Source organism: Ischnura elegans, chromosome 3 (genome assembly GCF_921293095.1).
Source record: "Ischnura elegans chromosome 3, ioIscEleg1.1, whole genome shotgun sequence".
In the NCBI taxonomy this organism is placed as follows: Eukaryota; Metazoa; Arthropoda; class Insecta; order Odonata; family Coenagrionidae; genus Ischnura; species Ischnura elegans.
Window position 1 is genome coordinate 74225219 of NC_060248.1, and position 15683 is coordinate 74240901.

Consider the following 15683-nt stretch of genomic DNA (forward strand, 5'->3'; position numbering starts at 1 on the left):
TGAACTGTGCCGCCTGAATTAATCGTGACGCTATTCACGCATGAAGCTTTTGGGTCAAGCTAAATTATAAAAGATGTAGCTTCTTAGCTCTTTTTAGAACAGGTGGTGATGGAGAAATTTTTCCTTGGCTCAGAGTTATTATCATCCTTAGCGAATGGAACGCCACGTGCAGTGGAATATGTTAAGGTCATAAATATACTCCTCCTTAAGGTCTTTTACTCCTGATTTTAATACTTGAACTGGAATAATAATTTCAAGATGATTAGAGATAATTTTTTTCGCGTACTAGGAAATTAGTTACAGCCACTTGTTTTTTTGGAGCCCTACTCCCAATTCAACGTTGAAATGCGTTTCATACATCTACTTTAGTATATTTCTATTATATTTCATATTTATGCTTGCCTTGTTGAGATAAAATAATTTAGAATAAGTATATATATTTAGTATAATTTAGTATGTAATGTATAAGGAGTATTTGATTTTTCTTTCCTCTTGTTTTTTTTTATTTGGCCTTCCAAGTTTTAAATTTTTTTTCATTTATGTAGCTTATTTGTCCCATTAAAATAATTGATATTCCCCATGCCACCTAGTGCTGATTTCGATCTATCTCCTTTTATTATAGCCGGAGAGTTATCTTAGGGACCCCTCTGATTCACATAATTAACGATTTTTAACGTACTTATATAATTTCGTCTCTTCTTATAACTATTTAGAAAAAAACTGGATAATTCGTTTTCTGTGGTTTTTCTCCTGCCCACCAGATTTCCCTCTCTCTCTCCCTCTCTATTGAGGAGTTTTCAATACTACTCAAAGTGTTGAACGTATACGATCAAAAATTATTTTCCTTATCTTTTTTGCGGTCACTTACGTCTTATATTTGTGGCTAATATACAAAAAAAAACTGTCTGTTTCCTGACTTATCGGTGAAAGATTGAACGGCATTATATTGTACTTCAGCGTTGTTCAGTTCGTCTTGTGAATTATTGCGTCTTAATGAGTAAAGGTACACCTTTTAATGGAATTATGATGCACAAAAGCGAAATGAACTCCTAATTAAGGACAGAAATTCGTCAAAAATGATATATTTTCATGACCTGTGTTTGAAACAGGGTTCCACTCATTTGCACCAAGCTAATCAGCGAAAAGATTTATCAAGGTCTTATGTCTTTGAAGCTTTATGATTCTAGTTATGGTTTAAAGATTCGGCACTTATTCGGAGGACCAGTTTCGAGCCCAGCTCAAAGCAGATATTTTCCAATTTGTTATGCTTGCATTTATGTTCTCGTGATAGTATCACTGTAAAGTCTCTCCGCTGACTAGTCAGTGCATCTTCCCAGGGTCATTACGTATGTAATGTGTTTGATATAATATATGGTTTATTTTTCTTGGTATTAGTGCTTTTCCATCACATCTCGCTTCACCATGTATGTCCATTTTCTTATTCTTGTAAAATAATACAATTAGTAATGGCCCACTTTATCATTCCGTGCGACGGACTTTATTAATGGAGCTTTGTCATTAATCAAATGATAAAGCTAATGGGAAAAATCATGGTAAAACACCTAAAACTAAAATGAAGATGGTAAAGCGCGCAGCACGGAAATGAAAAGTGCGAAATATCGAGGCCGATTCTAAAAGTGCCGAAGGAGTAATTTTTTCTAGATACTGAGAGTCTCCGTTACGTCAAAATTGCGTCATCAATAGCGATTTCAGTACAAACGCTCTTATAGGTGACGCGATTTTGATGCAGTGAAGTCTCTCGATATCTGATGAAAATAATAATTACTATGATACTTTCGGAAACGGCTTATATTGCTCACCTTAGAAATTTCATCATTTACCATTGCATCTAGCCATAAATTCGAATATCGTTCATTTTATTGCATGAATATTTATTGGCGGACACCATCCAACAACAAAACCTTTTGTGTCCAATTTTAGGACACGAGTACCATGAAATTTGCTAGCGGAATGATCTTGAGTTGAGCAGCTCGCCACCCCCGAACTTCTTCAAGATGAAGAAGGACGGAATCCTCCGCCAAGGGATCTGTTTCCTGGCCATCGGACGCTGAACTTTGCGCCGACAGATGACCATCACCGCCTCGACTGCGGCGACCTGAGAGAAAGGGAGAAGCGGGAAGGATTCCAGTCACATGACACCCACCGCCATGCGTCCCACTCCGCACAACTGCGCACCCGGCGGACCCCAACGCCCTGCCATGAACGGGACCGTGTAATCGTCGCCCTTCAGAACACCCAGCACCCAGGAGTTCTATTATACCATAAACTCCGTGATTCAGTCCTTGGAATTTCCCTCTATCGAGGCGTTCCCCCATTAGTAACGTCATCTTCGTCCACGTAGCCGACTTACTCGCTTCTTTTCGGAGTGCCCTACCTCCTCGCATACCATCACGGACGCGCCCATATCCACAAACAGTCTCTTACACCAACATCTAGACTAAGAGCGCAATCTTCGTCTTCCTTCACCTTCGGATCAATACGAGGCCACACCCAAATTCGAAAGCAATCAATTCCTCTCCTGCCGAGATAGGTTAAGAGGAAGGAAAAGGGGTGCCAAAGCGTTTTATCCCCCGCCCCAAGGCATATCCCATACTCTCTCAGCTTTCTCGTGGAAGTTTGAGCGGACGGCTAAGTATTGGAAGCCATTAAGTTTGAAAAAGCGCTCATTTCCTTTTTCGACCGTCAGTTTTTTTATCCATCCGGAACGCATTAAAGTGACGCCGATACTTAATCCAGACACTTCATTTCCTGCAGCGAGCTGGTCATCAAAAAGTAGGTGACGGAGAAGTAATCTAATGGAAACGATTAATAACCCAATATTTTTTCGAGCTAGGGCTTCCATTTTAAATGAATTTTCCTCAGCCGTATAGGGTCGTTCGTAGCCAGGTATTTTAGCTTCAATCTTTGATTTTATCTGTATATTCGAAGGCCGATCGTTCGAAGCTGATTAAAAATAACTTTCTTAGTTGACCTCATTTAAGTGATAAAAAATTGGTCGCAGAATTGCATTCCATTCCTGAACGATAATCAGCTGTCTGCTTTTTGAAAGCAAGCTAATATTACACAGTATTTTGCATTTACATACGTATGCCCAGACTTCTGAGTTAAAGACGTAATTTTTAAACCAGGCGCTTTCTATCGAGTAGAAAAGAGTTAAAATTAACATTATAATTTTTCTTTGAATCACAAAAAGCAATTTTTCGGAATCATACATTTCCACTCTGATGTACGTTGGTCTAGACTCACTCGCTCTTGAACAGTCTGTAACTTCTTCGAGCATATCATGTCCTTAGGTCTTCCAAAAAAATCTCATTGAAAATACAAGTTACATTTCTGGAGCAAAAATAATCGAAATTTTCTTCAGTCGCAGCTGGAAACTCATATTATCTTTCCCGTATCAAAACAAGTTCAAATTCATCAAAGCTTTCAAAAATTTTTGACAAAATCGCGTAATATAAACAAGTCTCTGTCTCATAACTTCTTTGCGATCTCGCGGTAAAAGGAAACTGAATTTACAAACACTGATCTTACATTCCAAAGCCATTAGGTATTCTCATACGGTATCATTCCAGCAGAGTTGGAATCCATAAAAAAAATCACCGAAAACATTCCACCAACGTCTGCCACTCGTCTTTTACTGCCAAAGCCCAACCGTCGCTGCCACGTCTTCGAGAGGGCCGCTGGAATCTGTCCCGGAGGTGATACTGGGTAGGAGAGCGGCTCGCCGTCCCAAACGCCGTCTCCTGGCCACCCCGAGGAACTCGCTGAGCCGCCGGCGGCGCGGCCACCGCCGCCCCCCCGCGACCAAATTCTTCCGCTCTCCCCCCAAGCGCCGCACACCCTCCACCATTGGGTCCCTCAACTCCACCCACTCCGCTCCCTCGGGGAGGCACAACCGCTCCCCCACCTCCCCGCCCTCCACGCGCACGAACCCCCATCCCCCCGCCCGCCTCCACACCACCCCCTCCATCCTAACCCTCCTGCAGACGTCCTCGAGGCTGCACTCGCGACCTGGCGATCCCACCGCTTCGGTCACCACGCAATGCCTCCCGGCCGGGGGCACCTACGGGGGTCAACCGCACCACCAACACCACCAGCACCATCTGCACTATCACCACCAGCACCACAGGCATCAGCACCTCGCGGGCGGTGCGGGTTCTTCGGCGGGCAGGTCGGCGGGGCCTTCCGGTTCTTCGGAGGGCGAAGGCGGAGGCGGTCCCTCTAGGATGGGCGTCCGGGAGCGGCGGGAGGATGGCGGGGGCAGCGAGGGGAGCGGGGGCGATGGGGGCGGGGAGAGCGGGGGCGAGAGCAACAGCAGCCGGAGCGGGCGTCGCCACTATCGCACCCCCCACCGCTCCATGTACCGGAGACTGTTGGGGTTCGTCAAGCAGGCGTGGACGGGAGTCAAGTTCGCCCTCGGTACGGCTCTCTCAATCCCTGTGGCTCTACTTAAGTCATAAATCATGATGAAATTGTCAATTGCGTACGTATTATTCACTTTATTTCGTCTGCGATGAATATAAAAAAGGTACAATCACTTATAATACAATTAAACTTACTCAAAGGCCACCATGTTTAGCGGCTAATTTTCTTCATAACCGTGCGTGTTTCCTGAACAAGCACTTTAAATTCCACCTCTTCTTAGCGGCCACCTATTTCAACAGCCACCGGTCATTTTTTGGCCAACGACAAATCCTCAGTCCCTGACGCTAACTTCTACAAAATACTGTTGAATATCAATTTTGAATTGTTCTTTTCAAAGTCAAAATCTCTACGTACTAAGGAGCTCTAATTAAAAATAACACACACAGTCGCTCCTCCGTGTCCTGATAACTGTATTGCTTCATTCTAGCCTATAGCATAGGCATTCGTGCACGGGGTAAAACTTTTTAAAATATCGCCAGATAATCATGTCAGTTCAAAGATTTAATTAATTCCTCATTTTATTATAGGTCATTCCTGAAATTCTTAAATCTTTCAACTCTAATTAGTGGTCTCCTCCTGAAAATGCATCCCTATCTGTGGCCGCTTAAGACAGGTTTCACAGTAATTCTGAGATTATTATTCTCTTATGTATTAGGAAAAGAAAGTAACGAGGGCGAGCAGTCATGAAAACAGAAAAAAACTTCTTAAACGAGAGCAACTCTTGTACGGGAGAAGGAATAGCTTCGCTCAAGGAAAATAGGTTAGGGAGAAAAATAAATAAGGGAACTCGACCATAGGAGGAGAGCAAGAACGGAAATCCACGTGTTCAATTCTGATAAATGCTTTTTCGCTCAGAATTAGGTTTCCTCGTGAATGGACTCAGTCTGAGTCTGCCCACCGTATTTTTTTGTAGGCGCCGGAACAATAGTCTATTGTTTGCGGGTGAATGGGAACGTAGTGTGGATACTGTCTCTTGGGGGTATATCTCCTAACGGGACTGCATTTCAAGTTTGTGTTGCCTTATGCAGCCTCAAAAACTATTCTTAAAGGGCGTTGCCAGGTACAATTTCCTTAATTATGAAGAGGAAGTTGAAAATGGAATATCATTATGTGTTTTTCATCTAATAAAATTATTTATCACTGAAGAAACTTCAGAATGGCAGTGAATTACCCTGATCCACATCAATTCACAAAACAAAATTTTGATCGAAATTTTGCATTTGCCTACTTCTTGGACTAATAATGCATTTAAATTGATTTTCCCTTTTGGATCTAACATTCCACGCTAATATTTTCTACATTTAATACTATTACTAAACTAACTTCCTCCTCGCAAGTGCGAGAAAAAATTAACGTGCTTACATTCTCTTCGCTTGACATCTAACATTTTGTCAGAGTTAAAATTTTTACGCAAGCATGGTTTTCATGAGCTTTCACTCTAATATTTTTCCTGAAGAGAGAGTGTGAAATGCAAGCCCAACCAATACTGGCAATTCCAGTTACCATAGCCGTTAAAGCTATATGTACAATACCTTTCTGAAACGGTGTTTTCACTTTTGTTTCCGGAGAAGAAGGAATTTTTTGGCAGCTCAGCTAATAATTTCTCTTGTAACGCTCACGGTGTGATTAAGTTTTAACATATTACTCTTTTACTAATTTTTAAATTTTTCATATTTTAAAATATGCAATCATAATAAAAAGAAAAATTGTGTGAGGCAATCATCAAATGTAAAAGGGAGTTTTCTTTGTTAACTTTAAAGAAAGCCAAAGTTATAAATAAAGTAGAATCAAGGAGATGGAAAGCAATGTTCACTTTTCATGCTATTCTTAATGCGTCATTTTGCATTTCAAACTGCAATGCAGATTCCGAGTTGGAAGAATGTGAGTGCGCTCCCCGCTACCGTCCGGACAGCTTAGAAGCGCTGAGGAGGGCCACGAGGTTTTCCGAGTCGGAGCTGAAGAGGATCTATCGCGGATTCAAGGCCGAATGTCCCACGGGAGTCGTCAGGGAGGAAACATTCAAAGGAATATACTCCCAGTTCTTCCCTCAAGGAGGTCAGAACAAGAGTGATTTTTTGTGAATTTCATTCAAACCTTAATCTAGCAAAAAAAAAAGTCGAGAACACCTCCCATCAAAATTAATTGTACGACTCAATTCATTTTTCAGTTTTTTGGCGAGTATATTGTTACTCAGCGTACAATTTGGATGCATGTTTTTTATAAAAGTGCATGATTTTTTTCTAAAACTGTTTCGCTATGACTTAAAACCATGCCATGGTGCAGGGAATAATTAGTATGTAAAAAGTGTTAAATTGTAAATGTATTATGTAGCGGGAAAATGACAGCATTGCATCATTTATGAGGTTGTTTCGATTGTGAGGACATGTGAAACCTGTTCATGCCTTTCTGTGTCCTTATATCATAATATAATTGGAAATATATTTTTACCTATCGAATAGTGAGATAATTAAGTTTCGACATGCATTGTTTTTCATTTTACAGCTAACACTAGCCAGTACGCTCATTATGTCTTCAAGACATTGGACCAGGATAATAGCGGACTTCTGAGCTTTGAGGTGGGTTATGTAGCCGTATTTAATAACTTAAAACATTAGTAATTCCTTTTTCTGTAAATTAATGCAATTTAAGAGGTGATTTTTTTCTAACATCCATGTATGTTTTCAACAAATGTCAAATATTATAATGCATGTACTCAATGCAATCTCTGTTAACTATCTACCTTCTCCATAATATTAGTGAAGTTGGGGTTTCAATGTTGGTCTCGGCTTTTGGAATCTACGCAGCCACCTTGAGCGCCCTTGTATAGATTCACTCTAAGGTGTCTCTACATTGTGGATAGAATATAGACTGTATGTGGTCCAATACCAGGTGCACACAAGGTCACTAGCGCCAGCCTCTAATTACAGCCACTACGTCCTTGTCAAGCGTAGTCACGCCTAGTTGCGAGACCATTGCGATGAAGTTACGGAATTCATTGTAAACACCGGTGGGCTGCCAAGTAAATAATTAAACGGAGCATTTTGTAAATGATGAAATTGTTTTAAAGTCATACCTCCTAAATAAAATTATATGAAAACACGGGGTAGACGGCATTCGTTTTGAAATTAATAAGTTGATTCCGGGCCGCATTTTTGGTATATGGTGGAGAGAAAATTTTGTCCGTCAGTTTATTTTTGTAGTGGTCATAATTGTTACTTTCTTATTTCTATTTGATCTGCCTTCCTGGGAGCAGGACTTCGTGCACGCCCTCTCCGTCCTCTCGCGCGGCTCCGTCGAGGAGAAGCTCCGCTGGGCGTTCGCCCTCTACGACGTGGACGGCGACGGCAAGATCACCAAGGAGGAGATGGCGGGCGTCGTGTCCGCCGTCTACGACCTCATGGGCGCCTCCACGGCCAAGCCCTCCTCACCCTCGCCCTCCTCCCCCTCTGCACAGCACCGAAAGCGCCACGTGGTTCCCGCCGCGCACCACCACCGGGGGCGGAGGGCGTCGGAAGTTGAGGGCGGGGGTATTGGGGACGGCGAGGGACACCCGACCATTTGCATCGTGGACGACGCGGCCGCCGCCGTCAACGAGAGGGTCGAGGCACTCTTCCAGGTGAGAGGCTCAGTAGCGTAACCTTGGGACAGGGGGCGGATTAAAGGTGGATGAGGGATGCCAGGGTTCAGACCCCCTGATACCCCCCCTAAATTTTATAAATATTTTTTTTATTTTATAGTTTTTGCATCCTTAAATGACTAAACTTGTTCCATTCCACCTGTTGTTGAGAACAAAAATGAAATTTTAGGCTCCGAAATGCGTTAAAAAAGGGTATTTTAAAGAATTTTACATGGGAGAACTCCCCTCTCTCCTGGGGAGTATTCATAAAGAGGTAGGGGCTATTCTCTGCTATTTCAATTGCTGTGTTCTTATTTCATCTACCTATGTTTCACTAATATTCATTACCTGCCTGTCACTAATATTCATTATCTGCCTGTGTCCTATATTCCTAATTCTTCCTATTTTTGATTTGCTGGATGCTCTTCTTCAGAAGTCCTCTTCCGTGGTTAATTTTAGGTTTCCATAGCATTTTTTCCTTCTTTTGGTAATTAAAAAGGCATTTTGTGAGGTGGAGGGGGTTCAAGCAGTCTGCATCCCTGTGCATTTTTTAATGAGTGCTAGACTCTCTTTCATGAGGGTATTTCGCAACAATATTATGTTTAGGAAAGTACATACCAAAAAATCAAATATTTCTATAGAGATCTAAGGCAAAATAGAACTTCAAAACAGATCGAGGGCAAATAATCAGTAAGTCATGGTTACCAGTCATTTCTACAGAGAGATAATTACACCTAATCCCTTCCTTTCCTCCTCCATCTATCTGAGGAGGAATGTAATGATGTGCAATATAGCCAATGAGTCATAGTCCTGGCAGTCCAGGCATGCAGCTAGGAAATAAGGCTAGTGGGGGTTTTAGGCACAACTGGTAATGGGGAATCTGGGGGATATATAGTTCTCACCAGGGTAAGTCGGGGGTGCAGGTGCCCTCCCCCAGAAATTATTTTAGATAAATGGTTCAACATGGGGAATTTTACGGCTTTCTGACTGGTATTTTATCAATCCTTACACTTTTCCATAAGTAATATTTATCCATTTAAGTAAAATGGATTAAAATTTTCTCTAAGCCCTGGGAGGGGTTATCCCCCAAACCCTCCCCCCCTTACTGTGCCAATGGTCCTGATAAGGCCACTGGCAAAATAGAGAAAAAATTTGGTATTTTAAATGCGGACCTTCAAAAGAATATCCCCTGATTCACGCTAATCATTATATTTTTTCATCATTGATTTCATAATTGGAAGGGATGTAATCTTAAGTAAAATGCATACCTACTAACCCTTACCCCAACCTACTCCCCCTCGAAATGACCTCTCCTACTCCACTAAAAACATATCCTGATGCTTTGCCACTCAAATACCTCGCTGTTTACAAAAAAAAACTATTAGAGCCATAATAGTTTTTTCCATCAAAGTATTATCAAATTGAACTTAGACCTAGGAAGTAACAAGGATTGTTATTTTTGTAAAAATAATATTGTAAAAACCTTATAGTTACAATTATTTTTTTTTTAATATTATAGTTTTCATGAACATGCCTCCTTGAGAGTGTATTGCAGCGACTCCTCACTGCCCTAATGTGTTTCCCAGCATAGAGAACAAAACTGTAAAGGAAAATTGGCTCATACTTGAAGACATGAAACAGAAACTAGATTAAATCAGTGAACTATGTCTAAAATAAACTGAACTTTATTACTAGTCGTCATCAAATTTCTTGTAAAATAAGTCAACTCACTCTTACGAAGGTTTGAACTGGGGAATTACCAGGTGCACCCTAGCAGTGAAGTGGTGCAGGAATACATGTAAGTAGCATTCCCATTGTGGTGTATTCAAATTATAATGAAAAATATATACATTGTAAACCGCTTTGTCGGGTGGGACTGTGGGAGGGTTTGTTTGGAGAGCTCGTCCAGGGCGAATGGGTAGTGGGTCGGGAGTGAGGGGAGGTGGGGAACAAAGAAGAAAGTGGGTGTGGGGTGGGTTTCTATTGCTGAATGAGGGCTGGCGTGCACGAAATAACGAAGGCTTACACTGCAAGTTACGAGTTCAACAAAACAATTAATGCACAAATAAATCTTGAAACATACAATAAAACACATAAATTTATCGTTTCTCCTAACCTAAAAAAAACACTACTGCTACTGGCCAGTGAAATAATAATGAAAGCAAAATTAATTGGTTCTTTCCGAAATTAAAAAAATAAACAATTACCAATCAATAAAAGAACAATTAGTCAAAAACTGTGCTTTAATAAATGTCTGGAGTGAATACAAAAACAAAACAGGTGAACTATAAACAACGCCAATATTACTTTAAACACACTTTCCTAAATACTACAATTATTCACTCACACACGGGGAACATGGGAGGGCAAGCAAAAATAAAATAAATGCAAGGGAAATTTTCACGATTCTTCTGGTCTTGAATGGGGGAAAAAGGGACTCTTCGGGGATCTTCTGAATTCAGGAGGGACGGAATGTAGGGTGACAAGAGTACTTATCGGCTCTATGTGTCGTGGATGGAGATGGCCTCCTTGGCTGGTTCCGGTCAGGGTCGCTGCGTCTACTTTCACTGTGGGCTGAGAGAATATTCAGTGGGATGACGTGGGTTGACCACCTTCTTGTTGGCAATGGAAATCAACCGTTCCTTCTCCTGTTTCCAACTTTCACCAGTCCTCTCCTTTCTGGTCCAAACTCCATGCCTTGTTTATCTTTCTCTCTCTTCCACGGGACTACAGGGATGCACCTCTGCCAGCCAACATAGCCTCCGGATGCCTCTCCATGCCGAATAATGAATACTCTAGCTGGCTGTCCTCGGGTTTTATAACCCCGCAAGGTTAACTTTCTGGGGTTGGTAGGGAAACTCGTAGTGGCGGGTTTTCTCCGAATCGTCCATTGGGGGGGGGGGGGGGTTTGCCAAAGTTTGTGGGGGGTGGCGAATTGCATCACCCTCCGATCGCTGCATGCAGGTGTTGTTTTCTTGGGGGGGGATGAGGTGAACCTGGCACTGGTCACGTCCACAAGGAAAATTCCGTACTCGGGAAGCGGGCGGAAGAATCGTGGGAGGTGGGGGAAATACACTGCACTTGGGTTCGTTCATGCCTCACTGCATCCTCACACACATTCACACACAAAATTACGTCAGCCTTCTCTACCTCAGGAATGCTGATTTGAATGCCCATGAACCGCACCAAGCGGCATCGGTTACAATATATATATATTTCGTCAGGAAACTTATGTTGGGTATTGACTTTAGTAGTCGTCCTGCTTTCTACAGAGAGTGTCCAAAGCTCTGGGCCATTGTGGGAATCATAGAATTATGTTATAAGAAAAGTTATGTAAAATTATCAGTACTTACCTCAGCTATGCCTTCAATCTCATTATTCCATCTGTGTCTTTTACTGCAGAAAATGGATAGGAATGGAGATGGAGTGGTCACCCTTGAAGAATTTGTTGAAAGCTGCCTTCATGATGAGCACATCCCAAGTTCAATGGCTGTATTTGACTCCTCCTTCTGACCCCAATCTCCATCAAGTACAGGTCAATTTGATATTTCATATGTTGTCCTGCCTAACTTCCTTTAACTGTGTGATAGAACTCAAAATTGTACAATGATTGAAATTATTTCGAGTGTTGTAATGAAAGAAGCATTGATCATGATTAATGGTGGAATTTAAGCCTAAGGATGATGAAGTGATAAGATTTTGCTATGGACAGAAAGATTTACATTGCAGAATACATTCACGTGATGCATATTCTCGTATGAAAATCTTAAGAAACACTATAATAAACGTTTTGGATGTGCGTGCTCATTGGCACTGTGGTTTGCTATTTTTGAAAGAAATTTGTTTAAAAGCAGCAAGTGATAAAATAGTAGATAGTTTAAATGAATGGTCCACATTATAAAATCTTGTATTCTTGTTGAAAGTTAAGTTTTTTGACCAAGTGTGTTGGAATGAACCCAGAGAATAGTGTAAATAAGCCAGAGAAATATTGAATATAAGTCTTGAGCTCAAATTAATTTTAGAAAAGGTCATCTCTCTAGGAAAAACTAAGTTATTACTAAGAATATAAGTGTACATATATTTATTTATGATATCATTCGTCACATTTCTGATGAAGTGATAAATCATCAGCAGAGTGTCTGACAGTACATCAGTCAGAGAATACACCTGCTGTACCTATATAAGAAGAATTATCTTGGAATGGGAATTTCAAATGAGTTACTGGCACTAATTAATACACCTAACATTCATTTGAAATTTGAGCGTTCAGTGTGTATATATAATTAATACATATTCCAGGATTTTTACGTGCTAAGATGAATGATTCTATAATATATGATTGAGATGAATGGATGATAGCAATTATGGAATCTATGGGTAAAGATAACTATCCCTTCAATATAGAATGGGATTTTCATATCAGCTTTTCTCCATCACATGGACTGGTACATTTTCCAGCATCAGTTCCTTCAAGTCAATCAACAGCCATTAAATATGGTTATTGGACTTCCTGGAAGCATACGCAGCTGAGTCATGCCTTAGAAAATATCCTTTTCTACAGTTATTTCTCATTTTATTGAAAATTATTCTCAAATAATTGTGGACAGTTCCATTTCTCCACCAAGCCAAGCTGGTACATATACTGCAAAAAAAAGCATGCATCAAACATATCCCTTCCCTGCAAATGAAATCCATTTAAAAGATTATAAATTTTAAGAAATTCAAAGCATACGAACTTCACAAGCCGATCCCCATTATGAGAAACATTCTTTTACTTGCTCTTACTTTCCTATATGTACTTCCTTCAGGAAAATTGTGACACCAAGCATTGAAGAAGGATTTTTATACAGGTCAAAAGTGTATTTTATTTCTGTGTACATATAGTTATATGTAACTACAGATGTTGCCATATATTGATAGGATTATAATGAAATGAAATGGATATTGAGCAAAAGCACTCATTTTTGTCCAATACACAAAGCAGGGGGCATTCGTACCAAATAAAATGGATACTGCTTTATTTGATGTAGAGAAAAAAATAATCTAGTTAATATTTTGTCTCTGTGGCCTGGCACATAAATATATGGTAACAAAGAGAGAGTATTTTGCTACCTATACCCTTTTTATGTGGAAAGAATTTATCACCATGTTAGAAATTACGATGTGTATGATAGCATAAGTCCTGCTGCTGTTTGTTTAGATGAAGAGTTTTTTCCAGATGTAATGATTAAATGTTTAAAAACTGAATGTCTTATCTGAATGTTCCAAATAAATTTACTTCATTTTTCAAGGAACTTTGTGCTAGCCTTGACTTGCTATGGCCAAATATGAATTGGAGTGATCCTACAGTTTTGTATCATTAAAAGCTGTCAATGCGCTCAGTCCTATTTCAGTAAAATATGCATCTTATATGTACAACTAAATTTAATTGAATATGAGTTATTCTTAAAAGTTACTACGTATTGCTAATCAAAGGATGTTCATGCAGTCTTGTCTTGATAATTGGAAGTGCATTGTAAAGTGAAGAAATGTTTGGTTACATAAATTCTGAGTCAAAGAAAATAATTTATTGGGTGCAGAATTGGCTATAATTGTCATAATTCATATTTACCTTGGTTGTGTAATAATTTCCATCTAAATAATTTATAGAAGCTCAATGATTAATTTAACTACATACATTCATACTTATACAATACAAAAAATATGTGTGGGCCATGTCTATGGCCTTTGTTACCTGAGCAGCCCATGGTATGTTGGATCGTGAGGGAACCAATTGTTGAGGTCTCAGCATAAAAGCCAAAGATTGAGATTTTTATTTCTTTCCAAATTACTAGATATGCACAATGTTACCCACTTGTGACATTAATTAACATGAAATTGCTCATTTTGAAGCACTAAGGATTTAAATCCACTAAATTACATGGCAGGAATGGTTTGAGATGCATTCAAGAGGAGGAAAAAGATCAGACAGGCTAGAGCAGAGTTGCATTTTGAAACTTCTTACATCTGCCATAAATCTGCCACACTGCATGCCAAGCATTTTTTTTTGTATGCTAAGGTGTACATACGTTGGTTGGACTGTTGTCCTAGGCAGAAATAATATATCAACATTTTTTCTACATACTCTAGGAAGGATTCATTGCATAAATTGCCTTATCATTTTCAATGAAAGCTGGAGCAATCACATCAATGTTTACAGTTGAACAGGCCAAAGTTTTCCCTAACAGAGTAAAAGGGTACGAAGAACCCTTGGTAGCTATGTTTATTGCTTGGTCATTTGATGTCCCCGTTGACAACTCAAACCCTTGTCGTGCCATAAAATATTCTCATTTGGATGTGGATCACTAGGAAATATAATTTCTTTTTTCTTTCTCTTGCAGAACTCTTTCTATTCATAATCTTTTTTATTCTCTGACAATGTGTGTTTTCATCTCAGCACTTGGCAACCCTGCCCCCAAACCCTCTTTCAAATCTTCTATGGGATTACTATGGCCACCTAGGGTCCAAGTGGCATTACAATGTTATCTGTTGCTATACATGACCTAATAAGCAAAAGTAACTTTGGCTATTGGAAACTCAACATGCCACTGAGGTGTGGTAATCGTCATATGGATGCGGTGTGAGGGTGGATCCAGGATTATTTTCTGGGGGGGCATAACGGTCTGACATGCAAACAATCTTCTCATAGTTGAGATTAAAAACATGATAAAACAATTGCTGCATGAAATATTCTCTTTATTTCAATATGAAAGTTATTAATATAAAATCAAATGATTGAGGCTCTGTAATTCACAAAACAATATGGAACATAATGATAACCGTATTAAAAATTTAGTCTATTTTTTAAGCGTTTGGGGGAAGAAGGCACATGCTCCCATGTCCCCCCTAAATCTGCCTAGGATGTGGTTAGCTCAAAAAACTTCTAGAATTGATGTGCAATGTCATCGCCTGGCATCCAAATTTTGAGAGTTGCAAAGTTGAGTGATGAGCCATATTTTTCCAAATTTTTTCTGATGATCTTCAACTTAATAAGAATAAAAAACATTTTTCTTTATACTGATGATGTGATTTTTCAATTATGAGAAAATTGTGAGACTGATATTTCCCTGGACTGGACTTATATTTTAATCAATGATCAAACTAGCTTTCTTAAATTTTAACATCAGAAAGATAAGTCAGCTAGAGCAGCCTCCTTGAACCGATAAAGGCGTCTCTGGTAGTTTGAGTAGAGCATGATGCCAAGGATTTGCTGCTTTGAATGAAATTTTGTTGATTTTGCATTCTCCCCCCATACTTGGTGTTTTCACTTTCAGCAAAGAAGTTAGGACCTCCAGTCTCGTAAACTGACAAGCAAAAGATTGTCCAAATGCACAACTACCATGAACTACAAAGTGGGCACTGATGACAACTCTCTCTTGAGATATTTTTGACCAGGATGCTGCAGCTAAATTGAAATAGGAACCAACTTTGCATATTTTCCCAATGTCGGCCTTAAATTTTTGATGAAGAAACTTTCTCTTGAAGTTGCACCATCAATTATGCTGCTTTCCTGCAGATAAGCAGCATTTTCATCAGAACTGTTAAGTCCCTTCATGATGATGGTAAACAAAAGCAAACTTAT

At 39.9% G+C, this 15683-nt stretch overlaps 1 protein-coding gene across 1 annotated transcript in view; it reads left to right on the plus strand.

The window, feature by feature from the left end:
* The window catches only part of LOC124156015 (Kv channel-interacting protein 4-like), a 540581-nt gene extending 527225 nt beyond the window's left edge, over positions 1-13356 (plus strand). The window contains exons 4-7 of the mRNA XM_046530296.1: positions 6310-6501; positions 6949-7022; positions 7700-8062; positions 11465-13356. Of these exons, the coding sequence (XP_046386252.1) occupies positions 6310-6501; positions 6949-7022; positions 7700-8062; positions 11465-11575 (740 nt within the window). The 3' untranslated portion in view covers positions 11576-13356. The remainder of the gene's footprint in view (positions 1-6309; positions 6502-6948; positions 7023-7699; positions 8063-11464) is intronic.
* The last annotated feature ends 2327 nt before the right edge of the window (positions 13357-15683 follow it).